This window comes from Dromaius novaehollandiae, chromosome 4 (genome assembly GCF_036370855.1).
Source record: "Dromaius novaehollandiae isolate bDroNov1 chromosome 4, bDroNov1.hap1, whole genome shotgun sequence".
Taxonomy (NCBI): Eukaryota; Metazoa; Chordata; class Aves; order Casuariiformes; family Dromaiidae; genus Dromaius; species Dromaius novaehollandiae.
Genome location: NC_088101.1, coordinates 8,120,676 through 8,133,015, shown reverse-complemented (window position 1 = coordinate 8,133,015; position 12,340 = coordinate 8,120,676). Strand labels below are relative to the sequence as shown.

General features: G+C 47.3%; 1 protein-coding gene across 1 annotated transcript in view; it reads left to right on the top strand.

Annotated features, from left to right (window-relative positions):
- The window catches only part of SCD5 (stearoyl-CoA desaturase 5), a 38,437-nt gene that overhangs the window by 14,219 nt on the left and 11,878 nt on the right, over positions 1 to 12,340 (top strand). Inside the window, exon 2 of the mRNA XM_064510333.1 lies at positions 10,799 to 10,929. Coding sequence (XP_064366403.1) covers positions 10,799 to 10,929 — 131 coding nt within the window. The remainder of the gene's footprint in view (positions 1 to 10,798; positions 10,930 to 12,340) is intronic.

Genomic DNA, 12,340 nt, shown 5'->3' with positions numbered 1-12,340 from the left:
GAAGACCTGGGGTTTTTACGCACTAGGTTATTAAAATCTGCTAGCAAGCAATTTTGACCTGGCTGAATAAATAGAGGCAAAATTATCAGTGGATAAATTCACAAATGTTACATGCACTCTTGTTTCCACCTTCAAATTGGTATTTGTATAAATAAGTCAAGCTGTGGCATCCCTCTATATGCAGCTCTCCAGCCACCTTGTAAAGGGAGGGACAAGTTGGCTTGTTCTGAAATTAAAATCTCTTGCGGGCTTTGGCATGCTTAGGTTTGCCTGAGACTTTTCTGGCTATTCCAGCTGTGGAAAGGGTATTTCCACCAAATAATGCCATGTCACAGGATGTCTTCATCATACAACTGCATTTCTGAGGTGAGTTGTTTTCAGATGACCTGTTGTTGAGAAGGTTGCAGCTAGTGTAACTTTATGTCTGCAGATGAAGCACAGCCCTTGTGTTTATTTTGCTTCCCCAAACAAAAGATGTGCTTTCATAGCCATTAGAGTCACCAGAATTCACTTCTTTGAGAAATTAATCTCTTCTGTACCCATAACATCTTGCCTCCTGATCTCTGAAATCCTAGAGACGCTAGAGGTGTCCCAGTGTGTCTGCAGAAATTGATATATCTTTACTGAATGTAGCTTCGAACTCTCCTGTCTGGGCTGGGAATGAGTCATCTCGTGGACTAGGCAGTGTTGGGAATATCATCGTCTGGCAGCGAGACTTCAGCAGAGCTTGGGTGCTGCATGCTTCTGAAACTGTCCCCAAAATGATGGCGGTCTGGAGAGCAAAGGTGCTTGCACAGCTTTAACCATGATTGCAAGTAAAAGCCTAAAATCCTGATCAAGGAAGAACTACTTGAGCGGACAAACAATTTTGCAGACTGTGAGTGGGGCTGTGTAGAATTGCCTTGGGAGTTGGTAGGAAGCAGCCATGCACAGAGGCCGTACACAGAGCTTGGGAGAAGGGGAACTGCTGCCAGAAATCAGATAGACGCAAGCAGAGGGCATTTTTATGGCTGGAGTATGCACAGATTTCAGCCTCCCTGCTGCTTGCGAGGATGAGCGCCCGGCTTTCTCTGCTAGCTCATTATCTTTCTGCCCGCAAGAGCCCCTGCTGCATGGGGCGCTCCAGGGAGATGGAGAAGGTGCCCAGGAGGCCGAAGAGGGGTCTGCCAGGCCTGGGTGAGGTCATCTGCCTGCTGACTTGAGGCCGTGGGGACACCAGGTGCTGAAATCCATGTTAGGGATGTGGGTGTCAGTAACAAGGGCCAGTCCTAAGAGAGAGCGATGTTCTGGCACCTTGTTCTGAGCTGCCTTTGCAGGGATTTTGCAGCAATGCAGGACTAAGTGGAGCTGACGTCCTTGGAACGAGGCGTGAAACGAAGGCCTTGACCCTTGGTGGTTATCTTGATAAAAGACTTGTCTCCCTCCTTGTAAGAGGAAGTGTGATAACAGCTCTGGGACAGCCTCCAACTTTGGTAATTCCTTTCCCTGTACTCTGTGCAAAGTATGGCGGTGTGCAGCATCCACCGGCGCGGAGGTGCTGCTGATGCGAGCAGTAACCCGGTTACATCGTACAGGAGCCTGCGGCATGGTTCCTCCGCTCTGTATGCCCCAGGCGAGAATAGCTGCCGTCTTCGGCAGTGACTCTAGCCTTTGCAGCGGCTGCCCTTAGCCCTGCTCTGCCCAGGCCTGGGGTGCCTGCAGGCTCGGGGTCAGGCTTTCGCAGCAGCCCTCGGTCACGCTCCTGAGCTTGCAGCTCCAGAGCACCCGGTGGCTGCAGCCCTCGTGCACAGCCAGGCCCCCCTAGGGATGGCACGGCATGGCCATAGTGCTCATCTCCTAGTGCCAGCCCAGCCCGTGCCTCCTGGTTAGCTTGGCTCCGTGTGCTAAGCGTGCAGCAGCCCTGTAGGTAGGATCTCGTGATACAGCGTGTGCCCTGACATTCCTCACTGACTTCAGCATGAAGACTAAAATGTAGGTCAGTGCTGTGGACTCCACGGTTAAAAATATCCTCTGTCCCTCAGGTATGTCTTTCCCTTGAACACATATGCCACTTCCATACACAAGTGATCACGAGAAAAAAGATTCCATTGCATTTTCTTCCTGCTCTGTCCCATCACAGCAGAGTTTGTCTCAATGCTAAGAGTCATGTAATTGGTTTTGCAATAAGAAGCCCCTCTTCTGTGCCCCTTCCTCCCTCCCTCGGGCCCATTCAGGATTTGACCTTTGTGCTCATCGTTAACATGACAATAGCAGAGCTACTTGGAGAAACAGGACTGGAAAACGACTAGGCAGGGATGAACCCCCTAACTTCCCTAATATAAAGATTGTGGGTACTGGGGGATTGCAAGAGAAATGGACCATAGCCTGCAAGCCCTATCCACTTTCTTTCTCTGAACAGAAATTCATCTTACCACTGTTGGAGAAAAGGTATTGGGCTAGATGAGCCTTCTGCCTTATTGGAATAGCTAGTGCTTTCTTCCACGTATTTCCATCTTTGGTACTGATGAGACAGAGGTGCCCTTAAAGTTCCTGCCCTAGTTTCCTGTCACTTTGTGTAATGAATCTCTGTGCTGCCTAAACTAAGATTTTTAATTGATGGACTTAAAAATGGAGTCCGCTTTGCCGTGTCAGGACCAGAAAAACACTTGTTGTGTTTTGTAACAAGAAAGCAAGGTCAAATGTTTGCAAAACTTGCCTAATCCCAAAATCTGTTTGGAAAAAGGGGCTGTGGTGGGATCTGTGTTCGTTTCTACTTGCCCAGACCAAACTACGAGGAGGTAAGGTTTCCAGACCCATACCAGTTTTGAAGTAGTCGTCTTGCTGTGTTTGAATGCAGTGCCCAAACCCCTTAGTTTTTTTTGCAAGGGACTATAAGATTTTCAGCCAGGTATGAGAAAGGTGCTACCAGTGAGACTAGCAGGGGCTGCAGAGCAAGTGCTGATTGTCTTTCCTGCTCTTGGCCCTGCTGTTCTTCATCTTCTGGCTGTCCCCTGCAGAAGGTGAGGGGATGTCTGTCTTCACAAGAAGTTGTTGCAAGCAAAGGGTGCGAGTTAATGCCAAGCTCTGTGCGTTCCCATCCCACAGGAACGGTTACATGGCATTATTCTGTATTTTAAAGCATGTTTTACATATTGACGTTAGCAACATTGTGAATGCTTAATTGATTTTGTTTTACAACTGCTATTTTTATAACTGGCGTTCTGTCCCTCAGAGATGGTGGTGATTGAGATGATTGCGGTTTGTTCCATGTTACTAGCTTATGCCTGACTTGGGCAATGTGCAGGTAGGTGCTATCTGATAGTGTCGTCTTGTAATCTGTGCTTGCGAAGGATATCCCATTATTTGCTCTCTTTCAGGAGCTAGTATTGCCTGTTCAGATGTGCAGATTGAACCCAGTGCTTATTGGATTTCTTGTTTTGGTTGATCTGCTTTTTTATAACCAGGTGAAAGTCAGAACCAAACTGGAATCCATTGGGTTCACTAATGTAAATGTGTATCACGGCTCTAAGGTGGTCTCAGGTTTCAAAAGGAGATGGACTTCTAATTTTGGTGCTCAGCATACAGCAGAGAGGTTGGAGTTGAATTTTTTTCTTTTTAGAGCGAAGGAACTGCTTACAACTAAGGTTGATATCCTGATGCCACTGAAATTGCTACAGACTGTGGCAATATCCCCTATATCTTAATAAGAGGTTGGCCTCTTGGACATGCAGATTTTCATTTGAGTTTGGCACTTGGTATAGTAGTACTTTTTTTGGAAATCTAGCTGTGCCAAGGGCATGATGAGCTGTTCTGAAAAAGGTGGCCCAGATGTTTGATGCTGTTGATCTCCCATCCCATGCATTTTTAAACAACTTGCCTGGTATAGTTTGCATTGCTTCCCTTGGACTGTGACATGATACCCTGTGCTTGCAGTTCAAAATCACACTGATGTCTTTTGCTGCCTTATCATATTGCAAGCTCAGAATATTTCATTTGCTGTTGGTGATCCTCCTTGCAGGTTACTGCTTCCCCAAGCATCTCATTCTCATTGCATATCCGTCTGCAGTTATCGCCCCCTGAGCTACATTACTTCGCTCTTTCTATCCAGGCAGAATCTCATTTTGAGCTTTATTTTCCCTGTTTCTGCATGGATCTCTCTGTGTTTCTTAGCTCTCTCGCTGCTGCTCCAAATTTAGCATCATCTGCAGTGGTAGTTAATATGCTGTTTGCCTTTGTTTCAGGTCATTAATAACGATGTTGAATAAAAATCTTCTGCCTATTGATTCTGGCATATTCCCATAAATAGCATCTGTGCACAGTGTACTTCGGAGCCTAGCAACCCGCTGGCTCCCTGTTTGCAAAGTAGTTTAACCTCAAGTACATTTTCTCTTTTTCCTCTTCTCCCCATTGCTGTGCACCATGGTGGTATGGTTCTCTCCTTTGTCCTTTTGCACAGGCTCACTGCTGTTTTTTTCTCTTCCCCTTCTTCCTCTTTGTTTCTTCTCATATGCTGCTTCCTCTGCTCCAGTTCAAAAGCATTTTATATCAGCTGTGCTCTGTTGAGTGAGCTCCTGGTTGGAAACGTTCCTGTCGGTGCTTATGCTTGTGCAGAGCTCATTTCTGCAGGGCTTTAAGCAGGGAAATGTGGTGCCTGCCCAACGGAGCGATGTGGTGGAGCCCTGGTTGCCAGGGAGGCATTTTACACCAGTTTATCCCATTAAAGAGTAGCTTATGTATTACAGAGCTTTTGGGGAGGTGTATGAGACTTCAAAAGAGGGAAGTAAAGCTGTGCGAGTCTGGGGCCCTCACCGCACTTCAGGGCCAAGCTAGCCATTGCTGTGGGGAGTAACCAGACATGGCACGCAGCGTTGAGGTGTTTCCACTGAGCCAGCCCCTCGTGGATGTCCACGTGAACCCTGCAGCGTGCTAGGGGTGAGGGAAGATAATTCCACTTTTGTTCTGAGTGCGTTCTGGAAAAAAAGGATTTTGCTGTAGCAGAAGCATCGGTAGAGGCCCAGGAGGGCCCTGCAGACCTGTGGAGCTCCCTGCTGCAAGATGCCACAGTATTCAGATGATGTGGAGGTATGCCAGGGTGACAGGTGCCTAATAACACGAGTATTTGTTTTCAACGGAGTGGGTATGAATTTTCATGGTTAACAGGGTAACCAAGAACTGATGCTGAGAAGGAAACTGCTTCTGGGGCCACACGTGGTAGAAGAGGGGAAACCTGCTGCAGATGTGTAAGGCACGCTTTTATCCTTGCAGACTGCAGAGCCCTGGAATGAGTGTTGGGAGGCGTTGCCAGCACAGTAGCACACTTCTGCTCCATGCCAGGGAGGTGGCTCTGTGCCAGAGACTCAGTGAAGCAGAGGCTCCACAGTGCTCTCAATCCATGATCGAGGTAAAACTCCTTTGAGCTCGGCACAAGCGATCACGAAATGGCTTGAAAGGATCCTTCTCCTCTCCCTTTGTCTTTAATATGAAGCTGTGAGCTACGCATCTCTGTCTTTTCACAACACCAAGAAAGAAAAAGAGAGTGGAAAGGTGGCCACGCGTGTGGGAAGATGGCCATGCGTTTCTGCTGGCTGTCCTAGCTGTGTGCTGTATGGCGTGTGAGAGGGAGCAGGAGATGGGAGAACAGGGCTGTGGGGTGAAGAGCAGAGAAGCTGTACAGTCAAGTACCTTATTGGGAGTAGAGTGGGGAAGCGAAAGGAAGGACGTAGATTTTTGCCCGGAGAAACAGCATCCCTCGGTAGCCGCCTGAGTGTGCAGCTCTGCCATCTCTGTGCTGCCTGGGACTGGGAAGAGCTGACATCGCTGCCTCTCGGGAGGGCTGTTTGCTCGGGGACTGCCGTGAGAGTTGCTCTCAGCCGTGTGCCCGTTTCGCCAGAGAGGGACAGGCTACCGAGCCGCGGCGGCCCTGGAGCAGGCATGGCTTGAGATGAGGTGTGCCTTGCGTTGCTCTCCGCGCTCCTCAGGCACCGCTTGTTTCCCTGGCAGGGCGCTCTGCACAGTGAGTGTCGGGGCTGGCTCGGCCTCCCGGCAAGTGGAAATGCCTCTCGGCCTGGGAGCTGGGCATCTTCGAGGGGTCGGGATGCTGTCAGCTTGCTGCTGCCTCCTTTGTATCATCGCCGTTTGCTGGCAGCCTCCTCCGTCATGCTCCAGCACAGCCCTCTCCTGTGCTTTGCTTCTGCCAGCTCTGCAGCACCAGGCTCGGGGAGAAAAAGCCGTATATTATGTCCCCTCAACAGGATTATCATCTGTGCTCTGAATTCAGAGTCTCCAGCACTCGCGGTGGCCTGTGATCATGTGTGAAGCCAATATATAGGTACAGAGAGATAGCACAGCTGAGCTTTTTAGTCTGTAGGTTAAGCTTGAAATGCTGCAGTTTCATCGTGTATGTGACTTAGCTTCGAAAAGTCAGCCCAATTGCAGAATTAGCTCACAAATGTAGAAAACTAACTTGGCATTGCTAGCTGTTTCCTCCTTATATATTAAGTTCTTAACTAAACTGAAAAAAAAAAAGTATTCTTGAAGTGATTGGATTCCAGATTGTTTATTGGTACTTCTCTCTTTTTTTTTCCTCCTTTTTCTGCAATACCTATGGGTTTCTTACTCATTATTACTTAGGAGATCTCTCTGATTACAAATCTAAAAGGAGTTTTCAGTATAAATAAAGCTTTTAACAGAGCTTTTCTCCACAGTGTAATCCTTTTATATGTTTCATGGAGGGGTTCACTTCAAAAAAAAAAAAAAATTAGCCAGGTGGATAAGCTCTCTTCTCATTTAGTTGCTGTAGCTATCATTACTGTACATAATTAATGTAAAATCAAATGGTTTATAACCTGATTTCGGTTTGAGTTCATAATTTATTCTGCAGAGGAAAGCTTGGGGCCCATCTTTACACTGCAAATATTTGGCTTCTTAGCTATTTATACGTTGGGAATTGGTGGCCAAGTAACATTTTCAGGGACCCTAATTCCTGTAAGAATTGCAGAAATCTGATCTCACCATGCAGTGTATTTGACTGACAGGATTTGTTCCTGCTCTGGTCACCAGACTCCTGTCCCCCCCTGGGATGTTTCAGCCCTCAGAATTTATTTTAGGAAAATTCCTGCTGTTATGATTCCTCCCCTGCAAAGCCGAAAAATAGACGTGTTGTGTGGGTATGAGCCCCAGCCATTTTAGCTTTATCGCAGCCGGTAGTCGCTGGGGTGGGCTGGGGCTGGCAGTTTGCTGAGGGGCTCGAAAAAGCAGGAGGAAGGGACTCGAGTTCACTGCCCGGGAGATTCTGTGCAAAGTCCCATTCAGCCTATGCAGCGTGTTTCTGGGAGGCTCTGAGGATTTTGCAGTCTGGCTCTCGTTCTTGGCTGGCCCGTCGCCCTGTCCGCTTGCTGAGCCACGAGGGTGAGAGCCAGGCTGCTCCTGACCACGGCCTTTTGGAGAGCCTGGTGTGCCAGGCCAACCACTGGTGCAACAGGCTTTCCCCATCCTTTTGCTGGCGCACACCACGAGTCCATTCCCGTCCCAAAGCGCAGGTCAGCTCGCTTGCTTCTGGCCCGTTGCCGAAGACCTCCTGCCCGAGAGCTGCCTCCTGCAGCAGCGGGACTCCTGCAGACCTGCTTTAGGTAAATCCGTCTCTCATCTGCAGCCGTGGGCTTGCAGCGACGTGGTTGTGGTTGTGGAACGAATCGAGGGAAGGCTGGAAGGTGCTGTTCAGAGGTGTGGACACAGGGTGGCACTTAAACACCCCAGGAGAGCCCCAAGACTCCCAAAATGCTGTTCAAAATGCCGTTGTCATGTTGGGTGTTTTGGGGCAGGGTCAATGAAGGGTATGGTTCCTGGGGTCTCTCTTAAGCTGAGCTGTAGAAAGCATGAAAGCTGGATCATCAAGTGATATAAATCCAAAGAATTCAGTGCAGCTATTTGTCTGGCCTGTGTGTTACCAGTCAGTCTCACCCAGGCGCTCCTCCCTCTCTCTTGCACTGGACAGAAAAAGAAATCGATAGTACGGTGATGTTACGTATGTTCCTTTGTACCCACTTATCTTTAATTCTGGTTTTGTACAATCGATCATGATTAAGATGGATGTCTGGGGAAGTGCTTGGCCAAAGAAATTGGTTTTCGCTTTGTAGCGGGAGAAGAGCCCCTGTGTATGTGATAAGGGTGGCCAAGCAAACTATTATTTGGGGCAATGCCTCTGGCTTCGTTAATGGTATGCTGGAAATAAGACTCATGAGAGGAATGCTCATACGAACATGCTAAATCTCCTGAAATAAAAAGGATGGTGAAGGTGGAGGATTTCAGCCCTCATAGTTAGCATGAGGTTAACCAGTCACTCCAGACATAAAGCCCACAGACAATATGTTCTTACAGTGATTCAGGGCTATAACCTGAATATTTTTATGTTGGCTGCATAAAGTCAGTATTCCGAGTGTCACACATCTGTTCTCATAATTATAGTCATTTGGGCAATTTGGAAGGCCTTTATTTAATGATGTTTCTGCCACACTCTTGCTTTATCAAACTGACACAGCTTAATATCATTTGGCAGAACAGGTATTCCATAATTCTATAGGAGGAGTCTGAAACCTTGCGCTTAAAAGGTACGTGCAAACAGCTGCAAGACTGCAGAGGAAACTGGAGTGAAAGTTAGTCATGGTGTCAGCATGTTCAGTGGTCTGATAGTTACAAAAATAGACCTGTAAATAACATGTGGAGAGGGTGGCATGACTATTATATACTTCCCTTCAGGGAGCAGGCAGAAGTCTGAACTGAACGATAGACTTGAGCATGTTGCACTTACCTGCACGCATTAGCCTTTTCTAGGAGCAGGCATTGCAGCCTGCTGAAGAAGGGAATTACCTCTTCAGTGATGGTAACAAAAGCTGGTTTGAGAGATGTTTCATCTTTATCAGGGCCATTCTGACTCCATTTGTCTGTTACACTTTACGAGAAAGGCTTTGGTTTGCCGCATGGGAAATGGAAGGAATTTTGGCTGTGTACATAACGTGAAATAGTTGGGGTAAATCTGTTCTTGATGGATCCACCAGTGAAGTGGATAAGGTCTCATTCACTTCTTTAGGCTGGACGGGAAATGGGGTTACCGTTGTCTTGCCAGATACCTTTGTGTTGTGTTTTATCTTAGGTGCTGTAACCTCAAGCACTATGACTTTGGATTTAATAGAGGGATGCAGTGGATACCCGCCTACGTATGCATATTTTCATTTTCATTTTGCAAAGGTAGATGTTTTACATTAAATACTGCAAGAACCAAGTATAGATTCCTTTTTGGCTGTTGCACGATAGACTGTTGTATGGACGTAGACACAAGTAGAAAACTCCCTTTCACAGATGGGATTTTCCTTTTTTTATTCCAATAACTCTACTTAGGTATTTGAAATAGGCTGTTAAAACCAAAACATGCCTGTGTGTTTCAGGTGGCATGGAGCACTAGCTAAACAGTGCATTGCCTTAGACCATGCAAACTCACTTGAGGTTGTCCTTTGAAATTCCTGTTGTTTAAACGCACTCTGGTTTTAATTTTACGCTTGTAAAATGAGCATATACTCTTCAGACACAGTATGTAAAATACACACTTCCTATGGGAGGGAATAGAGTCTGTATATCATGACAGCTGGATAGCTTGAATGTGAACAGTTTAAGTGGTCCAGTTTATTTGGGATTTGTATAATTCTTTCATCCTTGCTGTCCCCATTTTCCCTCCAGCCTGTCTCCAAAACAGGACCGGCTCTAACACTCTGTTCTTCTAGCCTTTCCCGTGGCCTTGTCTTTTCTTTTGAGTCATAACAACCCGTGCTACGCATTATCCATCACACACGAACTCAAAGAAACTAGAGACAATAACAGCAAGAACATCAAAGAAAAAATTATCAGTGAACAGATGCGTGGCTTGGCCAAGCAGACCCTAGCAGGACCTCTGTCTTGTTCTGATGCCACGCCGGCCCTTCCCCGTGCCTGCTCAAACACGGGGTTAACCAGCCAGCCGCCCGTGAGCGCACGTCCCTGCTGAAAGGAGAATCGGAGACGTACCGTTGCTGCGATCTTGCTCGGTGGAGGCGGTGGTGTTATTTTAAGCAGCTGGGGGTTCACTGAAGCGCACACATGCTCTGGCAATGCGTCCAGCCTGGAGCCAGGGTGCCGTGAGTAAGGAACCGACCCATTTCCTTGCTGTGTTGGCCATCTGAAAAAATACTCGAAACCAGTTTACTTGGACAATTTTTTAATTAAGGGAACAGGAAAGGACAGGAAGTTCCTGAAGCTGAGGGAGACTGTGAATGCTGAGCTTCCTGGTGCGTTTTATTTACCAAGGCATAAGCTCCCAATGATGGGAAAAATCTTTACTGTGGAAACTATGACAGACCATTTTTCAGGGGCCTCGTCAGTTAGCTGACAGATCAGACTTGAGCAAAGACCTGTCTGGAGGAGGCAGGCAGTGTCCTGTTAGAGGAGTTGTTGCTGCTCTTCTCACATGAATGATGAAACTTCGCTCCGCTGTATTTGGCAAAGGTGCATAGCATAAATAAGTCACGGTGTGATGCTTCGGTACTGCTGAACTCCTAAACGCTGCACTAAGTGGGAAGGGGCGGGAGGTGGAACGGGGTGGCCACGGGGCCGCTGGGCAGAGCCAGGGCAGAGCTGGGCCGAGATCCTCATCTCCTGTCTGCCCAGCCTTGTCTTCTGAGCGTCCCTGCGGGCGTCAGCAGGCAGGGGCAAGAATCATCTTTACGCCAAAGAAAGCAAAATAATGGCAGTTGGCCCCTAGCACATCCTGTGTTTTGTCTTTTTTGTCTTTCAGCATATTTCTGTTTCCTGGTGACAGCCCTGGGCGTGACAGCGGGTGCGCATCGCTTATGGAGTCACCGTTCCTACAAAGCCAAGCTGCCTTTGCGGATCTTCCTGGCTGCAGCTAACTCCATGGCTTTTCAGGTGGGGTTGTGGTTACCTGTCCTGAGTTTTGGCCTCCAGGCAGCTTTATCTCCTGCGAAGGGATCTCTTCAGCTTAGAGGCATCAACAGGGAAAAAAGCAGCAGCAAGATGTTTGCTGATTATAACCCTGTGCTGGCTCAGCGGGATACACAGCCCCTCTCACATAGCAGTGTGCATTCGGCAGTCTAGGAGCGATCATTACTTAACGGCAAAGTCAAACATGCACAGGTCAGGGGCTCAGCACCCCAGCAGCCTGTCCCTGACCCAGGTCAGGCCCAACACTTCACAGGATAATGTAGAAACCTCTGTAAAAGCTAACTGCATGCAACTGCGTCTGTAAACAGGTTTCTTTATCCAGCCAGGCAGTTAGAGATTGTTTCATGTACCCAGAAATGAGAGTAGGCATCTTTTTATGCAGTTTTATTTTATCTCTATTTTATACAGTATTTTTCATTGGTAGATTCCAAATACATTCACAAAGAAGTGCAACTATCTCTGTATTTACTGATAGGGAATCTTAGACTTGAAAACTTGCCTGTAACTCCCAGCTGGTGGTAGGAGTGAGACTAGAACAAGGGTCGTCTCAGTGTAAGCATACTACTCCTTTGCTAAGAACAGATATATGTCTCTGTACTAACAGAATAAATTATCTAGCTTGGTTGCCATGACCTCTTACGGTGCTGAGTTCCACAGGTGAGTTGTGCTTCGAGTTTTCAGCTTTTTCCCTTCAATCTCTTGGGGTGACTTGTTATTCTTGTACCTTGAGAGAGGATGAAGTGAGTCCCTTTATCTGTTTCTGTATGGTTCGTTTTATTATCTTTGATTTACCTTCTTTTTAAAGCGGAGAGAATGAACCTTATTAATCCCTCTTCACATTACGAAGAGCACAACGCAGTCATATGAATGTGTTGAGGAGATGTTCAGTTTGACTGTAACTCCCCTTTCTTCTGACTCATATTCCAGCTGCTTTGTGTTGCTCTGTTCCTCGCAAAGCTTGACAAAACCTTTGCTCAGCATGTTAAACAACTGTTTTGAGGTTTTTAAGAACCCCCTGGTACCGGCCTCCTGTTTTACAGCAGATTTTATCTTTCATGCTCAATTCAAATGAATCTGTGTCAAGCTGGATTGCAGTAAGCCTGACTGTAGTGATTTCATTGCCTTCTGCTCCCCTGTTGCGGTGCATTTTGCTCTCAGCTGTGTTGGCCTCATCACTGCTTTTTGCTGAGGCAGACACGGTACAAATCTGAGGCAGGGGAGTACTTCCAAGTGGCTTCAAGCCACCTTTGTGTCCTTCTCCTTGTCGAAAGGAAAGCCAAAGGCCAAATCACCCACTCTGTTTTAAGCAGCCTGAAGCCTACTCCTAGTTACCATGACATCCATTACCTGTGAAAGTCCATTTTGACCACCGTGA